The sequence below is a fragment of the Oncorhynchus tshawytscha genome, linkage group LG34 (assembly GCF_018296145.1).
Source record: "Oncorhynchus tshawytscha isolate Ot180627B linkage group LG34, Otsh_v2.0, whole genome shotgun sequence".
Taxonomy (NCBI): domain Eukaryota; kingdom Metazoa; phylum Chordata; class Actinopteri; order Salmoniformes; family Salmonidae; genus Oncorhynchus; species Oncorhynchus tshawytscha.
Genome location: NC_056462.1, coordinates 11,132,188 through 11,156,187, shown reverse-complemented (window position 1 = coordinate 11,156,187; position 24,000 = coordinate 11,132,188). Strand labels below are relative to the sequence as shown.

At 44.4% G+C, this 24,000-nt stretch overlaps 1 protein-coding gene across 1 annotated transcript in view; it reads left to right on the top strand.

Annotated features, from left to right (window-relative positions):
• LOC112231645 (teneurin-3-like) overlaps nt 1–24,000 on the top strand; it is a 408,088-nt gene that overhangs the window by 324,008 nt on the left and 60,080 nt on the right. Inside the window, 4 exon segments of the mRNA XM_042311766.1 lie at nt 5,043–5,162; nt 11,972–12,104; nt 12,359–12,487; nt 23,866–23,997. Of these exon segments, the coding sequence (XP_042167700.1) occupies nt 5,043–5,162; nt 11,972–12,104; nt 12,359–12,487; nt 23,866–23,997 (514 nt within the window).

Below are 24,000 nucleotides of genomic sequence, written 5' to 3'. Positions count from 1 at the left end.
GTTTCTTAAACCATGCTACTCCGGTTATTTCACTCCATACATCAACAACTGTTTGAGGAGCATGCAGCCTCTTGCTGCTCGACAAGTGATATTCCTCCCAATCTCTGTATGCCATGGGATATTCAACCCAAGTGAAATCTGTTCGGGAACATCGATAGTAACATGTTTTCACAACAAAACATATTTCATTTCTTACTTTAGTTGTGTTTTAAGAAAAAAAGCCTGGTCAGCTACTGGAGCTTAGACGACGTTATTTCAATGTTATTCTATCGGGCCGCTGTAACGTTTGTTACGCTGAGAAAGGAATGAAGGAGAGAGAGGAGGACATGGAAATGCATGGTTCTGTAGCTAAAGGTAATGTGTCTATTAATTATAAAAATATAAAAAATGCCCAATTATTAGTGTATTCAAAATCAAATACAAATTCACTATAATTGTAGGCTAACTGTAAGCTGCCCTGCACAATCAGTGAACCAACAGTATCCCCTAGGGCTGTACGTTCTTTACCAGTCTCATGGATATAAAGTTTGGAGCCTAGCGTAAGGTAACCAGTCCGTCCAATATGCATAATAATACAGTCCACACTCAAGGGTGATTCGTAGAATTTGTTACATTTTGGAGTATAGGCTAGACCAATTATGTACCAAAGACATCTTAAATCAGTTTAGTGTTTTTCTGCCATGTTTAATATGCGGTAGGCTATGTATTGTATAACAGCACAAGGGCTTGGGCTCATAGGCCTATGCAAATGCATAAGCTCTAATATCCATATGGGCGTTTTGAGTGAATCATCACCTTAGAAAGCGCTGTCCAGTTCATTGTGTAAGGCTTTGAAACAACATCCACAACGACCACAGTTTTCCACTCAGTTTCAACCTGCTGTTGAACTTCTGAGTTTTAAAAACACTATACTGTTTTGATGATAAGTGTTTGATGTGATTTTCGATTGCGTTTGGTTAGAGGGACAATAGAGCTCTGAGTACCAGGCCATTAGCGACCTGATGGTCGTTAGCGAGTTGGGTGCTACCAACGCATGCCCAGAGTGCAAGACCCTACCATGGCCCTTGGTGTGTGTCCATGTCCGTGTGTCTGTGCGTGTGTGTGTGTGTGTGTGTGTGTGTGTGTGTGCGTGCGTGCGCGCGCGCGTGCGTGCGTGTGTGTGTGTGTTTGGTTGCCTTGGTAACAACCAGCCAGGTGGTTACAGTGTGATCTATAACAATGTTGTCTACAACCATGAACGTTTGTTTCTCCATACTGGACAACAACATGGGTCATATACCATGACCAGCTTCAGTTGTGGTCATTCTCAAAGGTCTTATGTTTAAACGTTGCTTTAATTCAGTCCAGAGTACCGTGCACGTCTGTGATTGTTCACAGTTGATCTAGAACCAAATAGATTTCAATAAGAGCAGGACTAACCAGCCGGTAGAGATTAGCTTATGTTTAGAAAGCAAACTTAATTTCCACATAGCGATAACAGAGTTAAATAGAGATGTTAAACACGGTGCTCACTGGAGAGAACAGAACCGTCTGATCATCTGATAAAGCAGGAAGAAGTGTGGAGAAATGAGAGGACGGAACAAACAAATAAGGAGAGAGGCAGGTGGAAAGAGAGAGATGAGCGAGAGATAGACATGGAGGAAGACAGAGACATGGAGGGAGATGATAGCGAAAGAAAGATAGATATATGGAGATAAAGGGAGAGAGTCAAATTCACATCTGTCCTGTGTTAGACCCACCGATCCGGGGGCTTTGTTTAGCCAGTAGTGCTAACACAGAACATGTGCCTGAACATTTCCTTTAGCCTCTGCCAGCCAGCCAGCCATCCACACACACACACACACACACACACACACACACACACACACACACACACACACACACACACACACACAGGATCCGCAGTAATCCCCAACCAAACAACAGCTCCTCAGCATCAACATGTGAACAAACAAGGCTCTCGTAGACCCGCTCTGCCTCTCCTCCTCCTCCTCCTCCTCATCCATCTCTTCTTCTCCTCCTCCGTCTGGGTGTATTGACATGCCACTCTCCGTCAACAGAGATAGAGAGCTCGTCGTTTAGTAGGAAATGACACTCGAGCGAGAGACTGGAATGGAGATATTATTCAGGGTGGCAATTCATTCAAAAGAGACATACTCAATAAGGAAGTACAGATGTAGCATCTTAATTTGAGCCAGTTTGATACAGCAGGAAAACAATCCGTCATCAGCAGGAAATGTGAATATACAAATAATGGACATTTTTGTAGAGGGAATTGCAAACTTCAGAAGCCTTTTTAAACCTCAAATACACCACAAGTTCTACATTTCCTGCAATGCCACAACATTCTCCTGCAACATGGTGATCAAATTAAGCCCGTACATCTGTAGTCTATGATTGTTTCCATTACGGCTCAGAGCAGACTGTAAGTTACTGTCTGCAGCACAAGAAGGACAGGAAAGAGCAAAAACCTGTTTACACCTACATTATTATTGACTTCTCCAAACCTCAAATTGAAATAGCCTCTCTGCTTTAAGAGCAGGCATTACCAATGCTTTCTGACAAGGTTATTGGATAAAAACACCTTGGATGCTGGTGTGTGTCTCAACTTCCTACACTAGAGCTTTATTTTCCTTTGTCTGCCATAATAGTTTAACAGTACAATGGCAGAACATTTTCATTTCAGCCAGTGGAGTTTGTTTAAATGCAATCCTTTGGCTCCCTTATACAGGTTAGAGTTACTGGGAATAAGGAGTCTGAATACACTGTGAAGAATGTTATTATTCCTCTTTATGGATCGTGACGGGCCAAATTAGGCATGTGGCCACGAATGCTTCACTACTTTATGTGGTGGCTCACACACACACACACACACACTGACACACAGCTGAATTTAGATAAGACCGCTTCTTTGCCACACTTTAGGAAACTCCAGACAACGGAGACGAGCAATGGAGCTTAAAGATGCAGTATATTAAGCAGGAAGACCGACCCCCAACCTCTTTCTTGTTTTAGGTCCTTCCCTCAGTGTTTTTATATTGCACACAGATTTCAAGCGGATTAACGCTTGGGGACTAGTTGGTCTTGGCTCTGTCGACTCCCCTTATGGCCCTGTTCTGTGTAGTGATGTTGTGGTCTCGTGGTCAAGGGCCCGGTTAATTGGTCCACTGACTGGGGTTAGCAGGGTTGAGGGTTCAAATCCCAGGTGCCGGGCCACAGCTGTGGAGCCCCGGGTGCGAGCCGAAGCGTTATCCTGAATGACTTTGGTGAGAGGCCAGCTGGCGGCTAGAGACTAATCTGTCTGATAAGAACTACATGGAGGACATCCTGGACTGTGGTGTCCAGCCCAGTGTTTAAAAACTCAGGGTAAAAGACAACATCCTCAATTGAACGAATTAAAACCTTTATTGCCAGAAAAGGAATGTCATACAGCAGACATGGACATGACAATCAGTGCCAGTACAACATGTACAGATGTAATTTAGAGAAAAATGAATACTTTGTATTTTACAGAGGTGACAGTGACACTGATGTTTTTGGTGACGACACTGACACATTCTAACTCCAAGGCACATTCCTTGACATGCAACCATTTAAAAAAAGGAAATATCACCCGTCAGTTACTGAGGCGCTGCCTGTTGTCCACAGCAACCATTGTCATGCTTATTATGAGAGAGAGGTGTGTGCCAGTGGGAGGAGAAAGATTAAGGGTTAACTAAAGTTTTATTCCGTCATGCACCAGAGTAATGATAGTACCAGAGTAATGATAATACGTAATGATAATACCAGAGTAGTGATAATACGTAATGATAGTACCAGAGTAATGATAGTACCAGATTAATGATAGAACCAGGGTAATGATAGTACCAGAGTAATGATAGTACCAGAATAATGATAATACCAGAGTAATGATAATTCCAGAGTAATGATAATACCAGAATAATGATAATTCCAGAGCAATGATAGTACCAGAATAATGATAATACCAGAGTAATGATAGTACCAGAATAATGATAATACCAGAGTAATGATAGTGCCAGAATAATGATCATACCAGAGTAATGATAATACCAGAGTAATGATAATACCAGAGTAATGATAATTCCAGAGTAATGATAGCGTCTATTGCAGCGTCTATTGAACATGCTCTTAGAAACACTCAGACACCTGATTGGTGACAACTGGGTATGTGTGCGTCCCAACTGGCACCCTATTCCCTATATAGTGAACCACTTTTGGTCAAAGGTAGTGCACTATATAGGGAATAGGGTGCCATTTGGGCGACAGCCATTGTTTCACAGTGACAGACACTCAGACAACCTCCCTAAGCAAATGGAAGGCATAAATTACAGCTACATTATGCAACCCCCACACACACATACAGGTATTAATGAAGCGAGGACGCTGGGTAATTTATGGCATGTTTACACTATAGAAGGGGAAGAGGGAGGGGGGACATCAACTGTACTGTCTGGCATCCTCTCAGACTGTTCTAAAGGATAGTGCTGGGGGGGGGAGTTGTGTGTCTCTCTTTCTCTCTACAGGGTGATTCAATGCTCCACTACTGAATAGCACTCAGTGAGAGCTGTAATGACCTGGGAAGGAGAGCTATAAGTAAATCTAGCTACCCTCCCCCTGTGCACGCACACACACACACGCACACACACACCCACACACACATAGTAGATATCTCCACAGGACCTGACCCATTGACTATAAACTAATCTAAATGGTCCACCGCGAGCCGGGGTGGGTGTGTGTCTGGATCACAAGTGATTTTGTGTGTGCATAGTGGTGACCAGAGAAGGGAATTGGTTAGTTGACCGAGGCCAAGATTTGCACGTAGCACTGTACAGTGTCATATTGTGGTGTTTATGAATGTGCTGAGTGAAAGTTGTCTAGTTTGTTATTTCCTGTCAGTCCTCTAGTGTGATGTATATCTCAGGATATCTCTATCTCTGTCTCTGTGGCGTCCTATAGCTGCAGTGTACAAAATAACAACGTCTCTAAGTAGATCATCTCTACGTGTTGTTTCTCCCCAGCCTGGTGTCCATCATCAGAGGCCAAGTCCTGACGGCAGACGGAACCCCCCTCATAGGAGTCAATGTTACCTTCGTCCACTACCCCGACCACGGATACACCGTCACGCGCAAGGACGGCATGTAGGTCCACGTACACACACACACACACACACACACCACTGACTCTGGTCTTCCTCACCACTGACACCTCATACAGTATTTGATTTATGTTGTGTTTTCAGGAGTTGTTGATTGAATCATCATGAGTGTGTCTGTGTGTGCATATATATATATATATGCGTGGATGTTTTTCTGTTCATCAGTGAGTGTGTGAGAGGGAGAAAAGAGAGAGAAACTGCAACGTGCTTCTTCTCCCGTCCCTCTACGACTCTGTCTCACAGATCTCCCAAAATCGTCTCACTCATGCAAAAAAATCTCAGTAGCTTCCCCCCAATGAAAAAACACACACTCTCTCTCTCACACACACACAACCCCCCCACCCCAATGAAAACCCTGCGCCATTTAAATGTGAACTGGGGGGCTGTTTAAAATGCATTGGTTATACAAAGGAAGAATCAATTACCCTGCGTCATTCTAGCGTAGGGCACACACACACACACCTCCACTACACCCTGCCCACCACTCCGGTGTTATTACAGCGAGTGTTCCTGCAACCCTCCTCGACACCAACCAGGATATAGGAAACTCAGGTCAAGTCCCAAATAGCACCCTATTCTCTATGTAGTGCACTACTTACTTCCCATAGGGGTCTGGTCAAAAGTAGGGCACTAGATAGGGAATAGGATGCCATTTCGGACAGAGGCGCAATCACTCCCAGGCCCCATCCCCATCAGTACCTTTTATTACACCACCTGCGCCCAATTAGATTGTAAAGCAGTGGCGTTAAGGGCAAAAGTGCAAGCCGTGATATTTGGTGCTCCCTGCCTCATTGAGAGGAGGCTCTGTGTGATTGCTGGGAGTGTAATAGGTTGAATCTCTAGGGCGAGTCTAAGCTGCTAGATTGCAATAGGTGTGTGATGGCGACCGCTGTGGCAAATTGAATACATGATGTTGCACGATGTTCCACACTGCAGGTTGCAATGTATCCAGCCACTATGTCATGCCCCTGTTACTATATAGACTAAATGAAATGGAATCATTTATGTTGTTGTAATAGGCTGAATATACTGCCATGCCCCTGTTACTATATAGACTAAATGAAATGGAATCATTTATGTTGTTGTAATAGGCTGAATATACTGCCATTCCCCTGTTACTATATAGACTAAATGAAATGGAATCATTTATGTTGTTGTAATAGGCTGAATATACTGCCATGCCCCTGTTACTATATAGACTAAATGAAATGGAATCATTTATGTTGTTGTAATAGGCTGAATATACTGCCATGCCCCTGTTACTATATAGACTAAATGAAATGGAATCATTTATGTTGTTGTAATAGGCTGAATATACTGCCATGCCCCTGTTACTATATAGACTAAATGAAATGGAATCATTTATGTTGTTGTAATAGGCTGAATATACTGCCATGCCCCTGTTACTATATAGACTAAATGAAATGGAATCATTTATGTTGTTGTAATAGGCTGAATATACTGCCATGCCCCTGTTACTATATAGACTAAATGAAATGGAATCATTTATGTTGTTGTAATAGGCTGAATATACTGCCATGCCCCTGTTACTATGTAGACTAAATGAAATGGAATCATTTATGTTGTTGTAATAGGCTGAATATACTGCCATGTCCCTGTTACTATATAGACTAAATGAAATGGAATCATTTATGTTGTTGTAATAGGCTGAATATACTGCCATGCCCCTGTTACTATATAGACTAAATGAAATGGAATCATTTATGTTGTTGTAATAGGCTGAATATACTGCCATGCCCCTGTTACTATATAGACTAAATTAAATGGAATCATTTATGTTGTTGTAATAGGCTGAATATACTGCCATGCCCCTGTTACTATATAGACTAAATGAAATGGAATCATTTATGTTGTTGTAATAGGCTGAATATACTGCCATGCCCCTGTTACTATATAGACTAAATGAAATGGAATCATTTATGTTGTTGTAATAGGCTGAATATACTGCCATGCCCCTGTTACTATATAGACTAAATGAAATGGAATCATTTATGTTGTTGTAATAGGCTGAATATACTGCCATGCCCCTGTTACTATATAGACTAAATGAAATGGAATCATTTATGTTGTTGTAATAGGCTGAATATACTGCCATGCCCCTGTTACTATATAGACTAAATGAAATGGAATCATTTATGTTGTTGTAATAGGCTGAATATACTGCCATGCCCCTGTTACTATATAGACTAAATGAAATGGAATCATTTATGTTGTTGTAATAGGCTGAATATACTGCCATGCCCCTGTTACTATATAGACTAAATGAAATGGAATCATTTATGTTGTTGTAATAGGCTGAATATACTGCCATGCCCCTGTTACTATATAGACTAAATGAAATGGAATCATTTATGTTGTTGTAATAGGCTGAATATACTGCCATGCCCTGTATAGTAAATGAAATGGCTGAATATACTGCCATGCCACTACTAAAATAGGCTGAATATACTGCCATGCCACTGATAAAATAGGCTGAATATACTGCCATGCCACTGATAAAATAGGCTGAATATACTGCCATGCCACTGATAAAATAGGCTGAATATACTGCCATGCCACTGCTAAAATAGGCTGAATATACTGCCATGCCACTGATAAAATAGACTGAATATACTGCCATGCCACTGCTAAAATAGGCTGAATATACTGCCATGCCACTGCTAAAATAGGCTGAATATTCTGCCATGCCACTGATAAAATAGACAATCAAAGCTCTTAGAGTTTTACCCAGAAAGACGGCAGGTAGCCTAGTGGTTAGAGCATTGGGCCAGTAACTGAAAGGTTGGTGGATCAAATCCCTGACCTGTCAAGGAAAAAATCTGTCGTTCTGCCCCTGAATAAGGCAGTTAACCCAAATAAGAATTTGTTCTTAACTGACTTGCCTAATTAAATAATGGTGAAATTAAAAAGGTAAAAAATAAATGAATAGTCAAACATTGGCAGTAGAATGGCCATACTGAAGAGCTCAGTGACTTTGAACGTGGCACTGTCGTAGGATGACACCTTTCCAACAAGTCAGTTTGTCAAATTTCTGCCCTGCTAAAGCTGCCCCGGTCAACTGTAGGTGTTGTTATTGTGAAGTGGAGACGTCTAGGAGTAACACCAGCTCATCCGCGAAGTGTTAGGCCGCACAAGCTCACAGAACGGAACCGCTGAAGTGCGTAGCACGTAAAAATCCAAACTGCCTCTGGAAGCAACGTCAGCACAAGAACTGTTCGTTGGGAGCTTCATAAAACGGGTTTCCATGGCTGAGCAGCCGCACACAAGCCTAAGATCATCATGCGCAATACCAAGCGTCGGCTGGAGTGGTGTAAAACTCACCTCCATTGGACTCTGGAGCAGTGGAAACTTGTTCTCTGAAGTGATGAATCACGCTTCACCATCTGGCAGTCTGACGGATTAATCTGTGTTTGGCAGATTCCAGGAGAATGCCACCTGCCCGAATGCATAGAGCCAACTGTAAAGTTTGGTGGAGAAGGAATAATGGTCTGGGGCTGTTTTTCATGGTTCAGGCTAGGCCTCTTAGTTCCAGGTGAAGGGAAATCTTAATGCTACAGCATACAATGACATTTTATCTAGACGATGCTGTGCTTCCAACTTGGGAAAGGCCCTTTCCTGTTTCAGCATGACAATGCCCCTGTGAGGTCCGTACAGAAATGGTTTGTTGAGATCTGCGTGGAAGAACTTCACTGGCCTGCACAGAGCCCTGACTTTAACCCCATCGAACACCTTTGGGATGAATTGGAACCCCAACTGCGAGCCAGGCCTAATCGCCCAACATCAGTACCCGACCTCACTAATGGTCTTGTGGCTGAATGGAGGAAGCAAAGGGGGGGACCATATTAATGCCCATGATTGTGGAATGAGATGTTTGACGAGAAGGTGTCCACATACCTTTGGCCATTTAGTGTAAATAACAATATATCTGGTCATAACAGATTGGATGCTGGTGTCACTGCTTGTCTGTGCTTGCATGAGTGTTTTCTTTTATCTATGCACTTTCTGTATGTGTTGCGTGTATGTCTTCACACTTCACCCCACCAGCCCCCTCCAGACACAGAATATAGGACAGGACTTAGGGGACCTTCTCTCTCTTCCACACAGATGGCTCTCCCTATAGGCCTGCTACATGTTAAAAGACAAAGTTAGCTATCCAAACGAAGCTCTCTCTCACCACACACACACACACACACACACATCCAATAATAATTGGCCCCATCATCTTATTTTCAGTACAGGAGAAAGAACAGAAACATGTTTTGTTCTGAGAAAGGAAGAGGGAGAGATATAGCAGGGAGAGGGAGCAGGAAAGAGAGAGAGAGCCTCAGGTTAGACATACTAGACAGGAGAGACAATTAGAACAGGACAGTCTGATCACCCTTCATCCTCACTCTACCTCCATCAGTGTCAAAGATACAGAGATCTCTGTCTCCAGGGCCCAAGAACAACCAGGAGGAAATGTGTGAATATGTAAAATGTCCTTTCTACTGATTGTGTGTGTGGGCTGAAGGGGGATGTGTGTGCGTGTCTGTGTGTGTCTGTCCATCCGTTCGTCCGCCTGTCTCTCTGTGTGAATGTACAAGCCTGTGTGTTTCCGTCACCACCTCTAACCCCATCTCTCTCCACCTCTAACCCCATCTCTCTCCATCTCTCTCCACCTCTAAACCCATCTCTCTCCATCTCTCTCCACCTCTAACCCCATCTCTCTCCATCTCTCTCCACCTCTAACCCCATCTCTCTCCATCATCTCTAAACCCACCCTCTCCACCTCTAATCCCATCTCTCTCCACCTCTAACCCCATCTCTCTCCATCTCTCTCCACCTCTAAACCCATCTCTCTCCATCTCTCTCCACCTCTAACCCCATCTCTCTCCATCTCTCTCCACCTCTAACCCCATCTCTCTCCATCTCTCTCCACCTCTAACCCCATCTCTCTCCACCTCAAACCCATCTCTCTCCATCTCTCTCCACCTCTAAACCCATCTCTCTCCATCTCTCTCCACCTCTAACCCCATCTCTCTCCACCTCTAAACCCATCTCTCTCCATCTCTCTCCACCTCTAACCCCATCTCTCTCCATCTCTCTCCACCTCTAACCCCATCTCTCCCCATCTCTCTCCATCTCTCTCCACCTCCAACCCCATCTCTCTCCATCTCTCCTCACCTCTAACCCCATCTCTCTCCATCTCTCCTCACCTCTCTCCACCTCTAACCCCATCTATCTCCATCTCTCTCCACCTCTAACCCCATCTCTCTCCATCTCTCTCCACCTCTAAACCCATCTCTCTCCATCTCTCTCCACCTCTAACCCTATCTCTCTCCATCTCTCTCTCCACCTCTAAACCCATCTCTCTCCATCTCTCTCCACCTCTAACCCCATCTCTCTCCATCTCTCTCAACCTCTAACCCCATCTCTCTCCACCTCTATCTCCATCTCTCTCCACCTCTAAACCCATCTCTCTCATCTCTCCATAACCCCATCTCTCTCACCCTCTAACCCCACCTCTCTCTCCATCCTCTAACCCCACCCATCTCTCTCCACCTCTAAACCCATCTCTCTCCATCTCTCTCCACCTCTAACCCCATCTCTCTCCACCTCTAAACCCATCTCTCTCCATCTCTCTCCACCTCTAACCCCATCTCTCTCCATCTCTCCTCACCTCTAACCCCATCTCTCTCCATCTCTCTCCACCTTTAAACCCATCTCTCTCCATCTCTCTCCACCTCTAACCCCATCTCTCTCCATCTCTCTCCACCTCTAAACCCATCACTCTCCATCTCTCTCAACCTCTAACCCCATCTCTCTCCATCTCTCTCCACCTCTAACCCCATCTCTCTCCATCTCTCCTCACCTCTAACCCCATCTCTCTCCATCTCTCTCCACCTCTAAACCCATCTCTCTCCATCTCTCTCCACCTCTAACCCCATCTCTCTCCATCTCTCTCCACCTCTAACCCCATCTCTCTCCACCTCTAACCCCATCTCTCTCCATCTCTCTCCACCTCTAACCCCATCTCTCTCCATCTCTCTCCACCTCTAAACCCATCTCTCTCCATCTCTCTCAACCTCTAAACCCATCTCTCTCCATCTCTCTCCACCTCTAACCCCATCTCTCTCCATCTCTCTCCACCTCTAACCCCATCTCTCTCCATCTCTCTCCACCTCTAACCCCATCTCTCTCAACCTCTAACCCCATCTCTCTCCACCTCTAAACCCATCTCTCTCCACCTCTAAACCCATCTCTCTCCATCTCTAAACCCATCTCTCTCCATCTCTAAACCCATCTCTCTCCATCTCTAAACACATCTCTCTCCATCTCTCTCCACCTCTAACCCCATCTCTCTCCATCTCTCTCCACCTCTAACCCCATCTCTCTCCACCTCTCTCCATCTCTTTCAACCTCTAACCCTATCTCTCTCCACCTCTCACCCAATCTCTCTCCATCTCTCTCCATCTCTCTCCACCTCTAACCCCATCTCTCTCCACCTCTAAACCCATCTCTCTCCATCTCTAAACCCATCTCTCTCCACCTCTAAACCCATCTCTCTCCACCTCTAAACCCATCTCTCTCCATCTCTCTCCACCTCTAACCCCATCTCTCTCCATCTCTCTCCACCTCTAACCCCATCTCTCTCCACCTCTCTCCATCTCTTTCAACCTCTAACCCTATCTCTCTCCACCTCTCACCCAATCTCTCTCCATCTCTCTCCATCTCTCTCCACCTCTAACCCCATCTCTCTCCACCTTTCTCCATCTCTCTCCATCTCTCCAGGTTTGACCTGTTGACCAACGGTGGGGCCAGTCTGACCCTGAGTTTCGAGCGGGCTCCGTTCCTGATACAGTACCGCACCGTGTGGATCCCCTGGAATGTCTTCTATGTCATGGACACCCTGGTCATGAAGAAGGTGAAATATAGTTGAAAAAGATATTGAATTCAATTGAATTGTGTTTAATTGAATTAAATTAGATCATGTTGAATTGTATTGAATCTTATTGAATTCTTTTGTATTTAATTTAATTATGTTGAATCATATTGAACTGAATTGTATTGAATCATATTGAATTGTATTGACTCATATTGAATTGTATTTCATCGTATTCAATTATATTGAATTGTATTACTCGTATTGACTCGTCTTCATATTGAATCGAATTGCAGGAGGAGAATGACATCCCCAGCTGTGACCTGAGTGGTTTCATCAGGCCCAGTCCTGTCATCGTGGCCTCTCCCCTCTCTACCTGCTTCAGGTCCTCACCAGAGGATGGGCCCATCATACCTGAGACACAGGTGAGACATACACATCATCATACACACATTACCATCATCACACACATTAGCACAAATAATCATCATACACACATTATCATCACCATTTACACATTATCATCCTCATACACCCATTACCATCATCATACACACATTATCATCATCATCATCATCATACACAAATCATCATCATACACACATTACCATCATTATACACACATTATCATCATCATCATACACAAATCATCATCATACACACATTATCATCATCATACACACATTATCATCATCATACACACATTATCATCATCATACACACATTATCATCATCATACACACATTATCATCATCATACACACGTCATCATCATACACAAATCATCATCATACACACATTATCATCATCATCATACACAAATCATCATCATACACACATTATCATCATCATACACACATTACCATCATTATACACACATCATCATCATCATACACAAATCATCATCATACACACATTATCATCATCATATACACATTATCATCATCATACACGCATTATCATCATCATATACACACACACACACACACACACGATTCGAAACCCAGACTAGTTGTACTGAATACACACACTTTTCCACAAACCCGTTATACCTAAGACTCAAGTGAGGTGACAGAGGAGAAAGGATACCTACAGTACATCAAACACCCACTGTACACACACCTCACAACACGGTCAGCTAGGGTTCGTCCAGTTCACTCAACTTCCAGCTCACTACCCCTCTCCACAGACCCACTCAGTACCCTCATCTGTTCAACTCATCTGTTCAACTCTCCTGTTCAACTCTCCTGTTCAACTCTCCTGATCAACTCTCATGTTCAACTCTCCTGTTCAACTCTCCTGTTTAACTCATCTGTTCAACTCTCCCGTTCAACTCGCCTGTTCAACTCCCCTGTACTGTAAATGATGTGTATCTTTTCTCCCCGAGGGAGATGACGTTTATGAATTTCCTACTTGGGCTGTGGACAATGGAATTATGACATTAACACATCATGGTATTTTGCGGGAGTTGTTGGTTGTCCCACAACCAATCAGAATCCAGGATCCAAACAACCCGTTTTTTAATGCCCTATAACACCCCACAATGCTTCACCCAAGCTTTACCGGGGCCTCAAACAGCCAACTCAGTTGGAACGGGAGGCCTCACAAAAAGCTGAGCCGAACTTCAGTACTTGAAGTTTAAAAGCACACCTTTAACAGCCCAGTGAATACAAGGTCTAGCCATTTTCTAACTGTTTGCACAGATGCTCTTTGTTTCGTTCAAAGAGGAGAAGCCTTGATGAAGAGAGAGAGCATTTAAATCCATGTATAGTCTTTCTAGCTGTGCCAGACACGGTGTGAATTGTTACGAGGGTCTCACACACACTCGTGCACAGACTCATTCGTAGATCAAAACCCAGGGTTTACCATTATGGCAGTATCACAGGCCAATCTGTGCAGAAGAGCATCTTCAGTAAAGCTGATACACACGAGTCCTCTCTGTATCTCTCTCTCTCTCTCTCTCTCTCTCTCTCTCTCTCTCTCCCTCTCTCCCCCTATCTCTCTCAACTCTCCTGTGTGGCCAGATAGACTTTGATTCCTCTTGGCCCAATGTCTGTCCCCTCTTCTCTTCTCTGGCACTCCTTCAGTCTAAAGCACTACTTTAATAAGGCTGCCTGCACCATCAGCCAAACAATACACACAGACACGCACAGACACGCACAGACATAAACACAGACACACACAGGCATAAACACAGACACGCACAGACATAAACACAGACACACACAGACATAAACAAATCAAATCAAATGTATTTATATAGCCCTTCGTACATCAGCTGATATCTCAAAGTGCTGTACAGAAACCCAGCCTAAAACCCCAAACAGCAAGCAATGCAGGTGTTGAAGCACGTTGGCTAGGAAAAACTCCCTAGAAAGGCCAAAACCTAGGAAGAAACCTAGAGAGGAACCAGGCTATGAGGGGTGACCAGTCCACTTCTGGCTGTGCCGGGTGGAGATTATAACAGAACATGGCCAAGATGTTCAAATGTTCATAAATGACCAGCATGGTCAAATAACAGGTCTGGGACAGGTAGCACGTCCGGTGAACAGGTCAGGATTCCATAGCCGCAGGCAGAACAGTTGAAACTGGAGCAGCAGCATGGCCAGGTGGACTGGGGACAGCAAGGAGTCATCTTGCCAGGTAGTCCTGAGGCATGGTCCTGGGGCTCAGGTCCTCAGAGAGAGAGAAAGAAAGAGAGAATTAGAGAGAGCATACTTAAATTCACACAGGACACCGGATAAGACAGGAGAAGTACTCCAGATATAACAAACTAACCCTAGCCCCCCGACACATAAACTACTGCAGCATAAATACTGGAGGCTGAGACAGGAGGGGTCAGGAGACACTGTGGCCCCATCCGATGATAGGGCCAAACAGGACAGGGCCAAACAGGAAGGATATAACCCCACCCACTTTGCCAATGCACAGCCCCCACACCACTAGAGGGATATCTTCAACCACCAACTTACCATCCTGAGAGAAGGCCGAGTATAGCTCACAAAGATCTCCGCCACGGCACAACCCAAGGGGGGGCGCCAACCCAGACAGGAAGATCACATCAGTGAATCAACCCACTCAAGTGACGCACCCCTCCTAGGCATAGCATGAAAGAGCACCAGTAGACCAGTGACTCAGCCCCTGTAATAGGGTTAGAGACAGAGAATCCCAATGGAAAGAGGGGAACCGGCCAGGCAGAGACAGCAAGGGCAGTTCGTTGCTACAGAGCCTTTCCGTTCACCTTCACACTCCTGGGCCAGACTACACTCAACCATAAGACCCACTGAAGAGATGAGTCTTCAGTAAAGACTTAAAGGTTGAGACCGAGTTTGTGTCTCTCACATGGGTAGGCAGACCATTCCATAAAAATGTCTCTATAGGAGAAAGCCCTGCCTCCAGCTGTTTGCTTAGAAATTCTAGGGACAATTAGGAGGCCTGCGTCTTGTGACCGTAGCGTACGTGTAGGTATGTACGGCAGGACCAAATCAGAGAGATAGGTAGGAGCAAGCCCATGTAATGCTTTGTAGGTTAGCAGTAAAACCTTGAAATCAGCCCTTGCCTTGACAGGAAGCCAGTGTAGGGAGGCTAGCACTGGAGTAATATGATCAAATTTTTTGGTTCTAGTCAGGATTCTAGCAGCCATATTTAGCACTAACTGAAGTTTATTTAGTGCTTTATCCGGGTAGCCAGAAAGTAGAACATTGCAGTAGTCTAACCTAGAAGTAACAAAAGCATGTATTCATTTTTCTGCATTATTTTTTGACAGAAAGTTTCAGATTTTTGCTATGTTACGTAAATGGAAAAAAGCTGTCCTTGAAACAGTCTTGATATGTTCGTCAAACAGGGTCCAGAGTAACGTAATGTACAGCTGTGTGTCATCCGCATAGCAGTGAAAGTTAACATTATGTTTTCGAAAGGCATCCCCAAGAGGTAAAATATATAATGAAAACAATAGTGGTCCTAAAACGGAACCTTGAGGAACACCGAAATTTACAGTTGATTTGTCAGAGGACAAACCATTCACAGAGACAAACTGATATCTTTCCGACAGATAAGATCTAAACCAGGCCATAACTTGTCCGTGTTGACCAATTTGGGTTTCCAATCTCTCCAAAAGAATGTGGTGATCAATGGTATCAAAAGCAGCACTAAGGTCTAGGAGCACGAGGACAGATGCAGAGCCTCCGTCTGATGCCATTAAAAGGTAATTTACCACTTTCACTTTCATTTACCAGCCTTTTGGAGTGGGTCTGTGGACTTTACCATGTGAATATTAAAGTCACAAAAATTAGAATATTATCTGCTATGACTACAAGGTCCGATAAGTATTCAGGGAACTCAATGAGGAACGCTGTATATGGCCCAGGAGGCCTGTAAACTTTAGCTATAAAAAGTGATTGAGTAGTAGGCTGCATAGATTTCATGACTAGAAGCTCAAAAGATGAAAACTTTATTTTTTGGGGGGTAAATAGAAATTTGGTATCGTAAATGTTAGCAACACCTCCGCCTTTGCGGGATGCACGGGGGATATGGTCACTAGTGTAACCAGGAGGTGAGGCCTCATTTAACACAGTAAATTCATCAGGCTTAAGCCATGTTTCAGTCAGGCCAATCACATCAAGATTATGATCAGTGATTAGTTCATTGACTATAATTGCTTTTGAAGTAAGGGATCTAATATTAAGTAGCCCTATTTTGAGATGTGAGGTATCACGATCTCTTTCAATAATGACAGGAATGGAGGAGGCCTTTATCCTAGTGAGATTGCTAAGGCGAACACCGCCATGTTTAGTTTTGATAGCTGAACTGACTACACTGACTGTGCTAGTGGCAGACTGGCTGGCTAACAGCCTGCTGCCTGGCCTGCACCCTATTTTATTGTGGAGCTAGAGGAGTTAGAGCTGAGCTAGAGTTGGTAGATAAGATGAGAGCACCCCTCCAGCTAGGATGGAGTCCGTCACTCCTCAGCAGGCCAGGCTTGGTCCTGTTTGTGGGTGAGTCCCAGAAATAGGGCCAATTATCTACAAATTCTATCTTTTGGGAGGGGCAGAAAACAGTTTTCAACCAGCGATTGAGTTGTGAGACTCTGCTGTAGAGCTCATCACTCCCCCTAACTGGGAGGGGGCCAGAGACCATTACACGATGCCGACACATCTTTCTAGCTGATTTACACGCTGAAGCTATGTTGCACTTGGTGGCCTCTGACTGTTTCATCCTATCTCAGATCCCGTAATGGGAGGAGTAGAGACAAGAGAAGGCTCGGCCTCAGACTCCGACTTGCTGCTTAATGGGGAAAACCGGTTGAAAGTTTCTGTCGGCTGAATGAGCGACACAGGTTGAGCATTCCTACAGCATTTCCCTCCAGAAACCATGAGAAAGTTGTCCGGCTGCGGGGACTGTGCGAGGGGATTTTTACTAACGTTACTGTCTGTACTTACTGGTGGCACAGTCACTGTTTCATCCTTTCCTACACTGAAATTACCCTTGCCTAACGATTGCGTCTGAAGCTGGGCTTGCAACACAGCTATCTTCGCCGTAAGGCGATCGTTCTCCTGTATATTATGAGTACAACGACTGCAATTAGAAGGCATAATGTTAATGTTACTACTTAGCTTCGGCTGTTGGAGGTCCTGACGAACCACGTCCAGATAAAGAGTCCGGAGTGAAAAAGTTGAATGAAAAAAAGTTGAGTGAGGGAAAAAACTAAAATATAAACGGTAATTAAAAGGTAAAAAACGTAAAGTTGTCAGGTAGCAAAGTAAGGTTGGCAACAAAACACACAAAATGCACAGCAACACGTAAACAAGTCTGCAAGTTGTGACCGGAAATGGCTTCAGCAGACATAAACACACACAGACATAAACACAGACACACACAGACATAAACACAGACACACACAGACATAAACACAGACACACACAGACATAAACACAGACATACACAGACATAAACACACACAGACATAAACACAGACTTAAACACAGACATACACACAGACATACACAGACATACACTGACATAAACACACACAGACATAAACACACACAGACATAAACACACACAGACATAAACACGCACAGACATAAACACAAACAAAGATAAACAGACACACACAGACATAAACACAGACACGCACAGACATAAACACACACAGACATAAACACAGACACACACAGGCATAAACACAAATAGACACACACAGAAATAAACACACACAGGCATAACACACACAGAGATATAAACACAGACACACACAGACATAAACACAGACACACACAGGCATAAACACACATAGACACACACAGACATACACACATAGACACACACAGATATAAACACACAGACAAACACACACAGACATAAACACACACAGACATACACACATAGACACACACAGATATAAACACACAGACAAACACACACATACACACACAGACATAAACACACACACACGCAGACACTTAGACATAAACACACACAGACATAAACACAGTACAGACAGTAACGCAAACACACACTGAGAAACGCTAGCAATCAGACACAGGCACACACATAATACACAGAAAGACTCACAAACTCTCTCATACACACACAGAGACAAGCACACAGTAACAGGCATCGTGCCCCAGCCCAGCCAGTCCCCAAACGATCCGGGTCCTGATTTGAATTAGTTCCGGTTGTTATGAGCAGAACTATAAAGCCTCAGAGCTCATGCAACAAGAGGCGGGTGGTGAAGGAGGTTAGCGTTTTATAAAGGGACGCAGGGGTCGGACAGCTATACCCCAGGGGCCTTCACAAGGGGTGTGTGTGTGTGTGTGTGGTGAGGAAAGGAAAAACACAGTAAAAGGAACCCAGCACTAACACAAAGCCGTACCAAAGCAGTCAGTCACAGAGAGCTGCTATAACTGGTAACAGACATGTCCACTAAGAGTCCTCCTTGGAAGAGAACAGTCTTGCTAAGGAAAGTACTTTGGATTACACACACACACACACACACACTCTTGGCTGTTATGTGGCTTGGGATAATACGTGGGATGCACGCAGACATACACATACACACGCACACTTGGCTGTCATGTGGCTTGGGAATAACACGCTATTGTGTGCTCGCTGTTCCACAGAGAAAGAATGAAAGCAGAAGACCAAATAAAGGTTAGCCAAGTGTGTTCAGTTGGAGCACAACGAGACAGTGGTTTTCAATTTCTGGATGAAACCATGAAACCAGAGACCGAAATTCTTCAGGTCCCAGAACCCAATACATAGGACGGGTTATACTAACACAAAGGACCAGAAGAAAATAGTTGAGACAAGGTCACTCTGACGCGGAACTCTCACCGAGCGATGACACTGGAGCACTTGATCGCCTTTTCCATGTGTCAAACAGAATAGGTCCTGTAAGCTTTTTCAGACGAATATCAATCGTGAAATCTATTCAAATCAAAGTTGTAAGTTAAGCTAAGGTTTATCCCCAGAGAGATACTGTAGAAAACCTTTTTTTCCTCCCCAACCACATTTGGCATGACTCTAAAATCTTCCTGCGTGGTGATTTGAGTCTTGCTATTCTTTTTAGAGATGTTTACACTATGTGATGTTGGTGCTCACCAAATCCAGTCGGAGGTGGTAGCAGGGTCATGGGGTTGACTGTAACCTGCGGTTATTAGCTGAACACACATGCATACCCCCCCACACACACACACACACTGAGCTGCAGCCTTAGCTGTCTGTACCGTTGATCTGGATACCAACAAGTATAACAGTGTAGTCTGTTGCTATGTTTTCAGCCTATTTGTTTGGATGGAGGTAGTGTATTGGTTTAGGTGGTTTAGTGGATATTGCAGACCGAGCTCTTTCTCATATCTGCTGGATTACTCAGAGTTGTCGGCTCCTTATCCAGATCAGACACACACACACACTCACGCCTCTCCAGTCTACACACCGTTCCCGTACAACATAAAACTGCACAGCCATGACATTACAAAAGTATGTAACAAAGGTTCTATAGCAAAGGTTCTGTTGAGGTGTTTCAGCCAATAAAATGGATTGGCAGTACTTGTGCCACCATAGCTAACTATTGACCCAAGCCCACCCTATGGCATTATCCAATGTGTGTTATTAAAGGAGTGGTGGTTTTAAAGGGATAATTCGGGATGCTGGCAATGAGGCCCCAATCACATAGTATCCCTTTAAGATACAGCGCCAGTCCATTACCCCCATAGCCATATGTTTTCATTACACTTCCCCTTTAATGACGGGTGGCACGTCAAAATAAAGCACCCGTTTATTGTTTGATCTCGGCTCCGCTCATTAAACCCTTTAATGAATTACCAGTTGGTATTATTATTATATTATGCAGTTAAAAAAAATTGCCCCCTTCTAGATTGCAAAAGAAAACACACACTAGAAAGCAGACACACCAGAAAGCAGACACACACACCAGAGAAGATGTAATAACAGAGTGTTTCTATCAGGAGTTAGTTTAAAGCCAGGAGAAACATGCTCCTAGGCCAGACGTTGTAATTAGAGCTAGCTGGGGAGACCAGGGTGGGGTCCCTTCGCTGGCAGAGTGTGTTCAGGACACACACAGTATGTGCAGACACACACAGTTTACCCGAAAGAAAACACACCCGCCGCACATGGTAATTAAGTCTGTGGTTATGGTGACACTGGCTGTGTGTGTGTGTGTGTGTGTGTGTGTGTGTGTGTGTGTGTGTGTGTGTGTGTGTGTGTGTGTGTGTGTGTGTGTGTGTGTGTATGTGTGTGTGTGTGTGTGTGTGTGTGTGTGTGTGTGTGTGTGTGTGTGTGTGTCCGTGTCCGTGTCCGTGTGTGTGTCCGTGTGTGCGTGCGTGCGTGTGTGTGTGTGGTAAACCCGTGGTGACCAGGCCACGAAATCTGTTACCTTTTACCCGTCACTTTTTCCACCCTCAATTTGTTTTTTATTTTGATTGATTCTGTTGTTATTGGGCGACCATGTTGGATATCAAAGGCTCGCAGAGACCCACGTCAAGCCTCCCTCCCCATCTAATGAAAATACAGACTGATCCAATACCTCTGGGAGGGACAAGAGAGAGAAAGAGAGAGTATAATAAGGAGGGAGGGAGGAGAGAAAGAGAGAGTGAAGGAGTAAGGAGAGAGAGGGAACAGGGGGAGAGAGAGGGAGCAGGGGGAGAGAGAGAGGGAGCAGGGGGAGAGAGCAGAGGGAGAAGGGGAGAGAGAGAGAGTGAGAGTGAAGGAGTAAGGAGAGAGAGGGAACAGGGGGAGAGAGCAGAGGGAGAAGGGGGGGAGAGAGAGTGAAGGAGTAAGGAGAGAGAGGGAACAGGGGGAGAGGGAGGGAGCAGGGGGAGAGAGAGAGGGAGTGAAGGAGTAAGGAGAGAGAGAGGGAACAGGGGGAGAGGGAGCGGGGGGAGAGAGAGAGGGAGTGAAGGAGTAAGGAGAGAGAGGGAACAGGGGGAGAGAGGGAACAGGGGGAGAGAGAGAGGGAGCAGAGGGAGAAGGGGGACAAGGGGGAGACAGAGAGAGAAAGACTAGAGCTAGAAAGTGAATACAGTTGAAGTCGGAAGTTTACATACACCTCAGCCAAATACAATTCCTGACATTTAATCCTAGTAAAAAATTCCCTGTCTTAGGTCAGTTCAAATCACCACTTTATTTTAAGAATATGAAATGTCAGAAAAATACTAGAGAGTATAATTTATTTCAACTTTTATTTCTTTCATCACATTCCCAGTGTGTCAGAAGTTTGCATACACTGAATTTGTATTTGGTAGCATTGCCATTAAATTGTTTAACTTGGGCCAAACGTTCCGGGTAGCTTTCCACAAGCTTCCCACAATAAGTTGGGTGAATTTTAGCCCATTCCTCCTGACAGAGCTGGTGTAACTGAGTCAGGTTTGTAGGCCTCCTTGCTCACACCCGCATTTTCAGATCTGCCCACAAATGTTCTATAGAAATAAGGTCAGGGCTTTGTGATGGCCACTCAAATACCTTGATTTGTTGCCCTTAAACAATTTTGCGACATGTTTGGAAGTTTGCTTGGGGTCATTGTCCATTTGGAAGACCCATTTGCGACCAACCTTAAACTTCCATGTCTTGAGATGTTGCTGCAATACATCCACATAATTTTCCTACCTCATGATGCCATCTATTTTGTGAAGTGCACCAGTCCCTCCTGCAGCAAATCACCCCCACAACATGATGCTGCCACCCCTGTGCTTCACGATTGGGATGGTGTTCTTCGGCTTGCCGGCCTCCCCCTTTTTCCTCCAAACATAACGATGGTCATTATGGCCAAACAGTTCTATATGTGTTTTATCAGACCAGAGGACATTTCTCCAAAAAGTACGATCTTTGTCCCCATGTGCAGTTGCAAACCGTAGTCTGGCTTTTTTTAATGGTGGTTTTGGAGCAGTGGCTTCTTCCTTGCTGAGCGGCCTTTCAGGTTATGTCGATATAGGACTCGTTTTACTGTGGATATAGATACTTTTGTACCTGTTTCCTTCATCCTCTTCACCTGGCTGTTGTTCTGAGATTGAGTACGTTTATCTCCAGGAGACAGAATTCGTCTCCTTCCTGAGCGGTATGACGTGGTCCCATGGTGTTTATACTTGCGTACTATTGTTTGTACAGATGAACGTGGTACCTTCATGCATTTGTAAATTGCTCCCAAGGATGAACCAGATTTGTGTAGTCTACAGTTTTTTTTCTGAGATCTTGGCTGATTATTTTTTTTCTTTCGCATGATGTCAAGCAAAGAGGCACTGAGTTTGAAGGTAGGCCTTGAAATACATCCACAAGTACACCTCCAATTGACTTAAATGATGTCAATTAGCTTATCAGAAGCTTCTAAAGCCATGACATCATTTTCTGGAATTTTCCAAGCTGTTTAAAGGCAAAGTCAACTTAGTGTATGTAAACTTCTGACCCACTGGAATTGTGATACAGTGAATTATAAGTGAAATAATCTGTCTGTAAACAATTGTTGGAAAAATTACTTGTGTCATGCACAAAGTAGATGTCCTAACCGACTTGCCAAAACTATAGTTTGTTAACAAGAAATTCGTGGAGTGGTTGAAAAACTAGTTTTGTATGTAAAACTTCCGACTTCAACTGTACGTGTGGAATGATAGGTCTTTGGAATCTAATGGACTTAGTAAATACCCTCAGTGCATGTGATGTGTAGAGATTTGAGGTAATTTTCCATTTAATTCCAACCTCCTCATACCCTCACTGACTCACCCTCCAAATCCCAGCCAGGGAGCTCTTTTGCCCCTGCTTTGAAAAGAGGGGGAAATGTGTTGGTGTTAGGAGAGGCTAAAAACATCAGAGACACCTAACAGCCAGGGCTTTCTGGAGCATCACACTAATGAAAAGACAGTGGATAGACAGTGGCAGAGCTTTACACACACACACACACACACACACAGTGGAGGCGCTCTGCACAGAAGATAACCCCTGCTTATGGTTAAATAAAATGGCCTTCTGTATGAGGACAGTCACTACACTGAGAAAACAGGCCAGGGAGATCTGTCTCTCTCTATTTTCCTTCTTCCTTTCTCTCCATATAGTTTTCACAGATGAATGAATAGCATTCTTGCCTCCGTGTGACCTCTCCGTTCTCTTGTCACTTTGCCACACCACCCGGAGTGTAGCTGTACTGAGACTTTTCTGAACCCTTTCGGCTTTGATGTTCTCACTGAAAACTGTTCAAAGATGACATTCTCCACTCCAGTCCTCTCAGGGTGTGATAAGATGTACTAACCCTTCTTGACCCACTCTCCTTTGATGTGTCGTCCCGTCCCCCCCAACAGGTCCTCCAGGAGGAGACGTCCATCCCGGGCAGCGACCTCAACCTGCTGTACCTGTCCTCGCGGGCGGCCGGCTACAAGCCTGTCCTCAAGGTCACCATGACACAGGCCAGTGTGCCCTTCAACCTCATGAAGGTA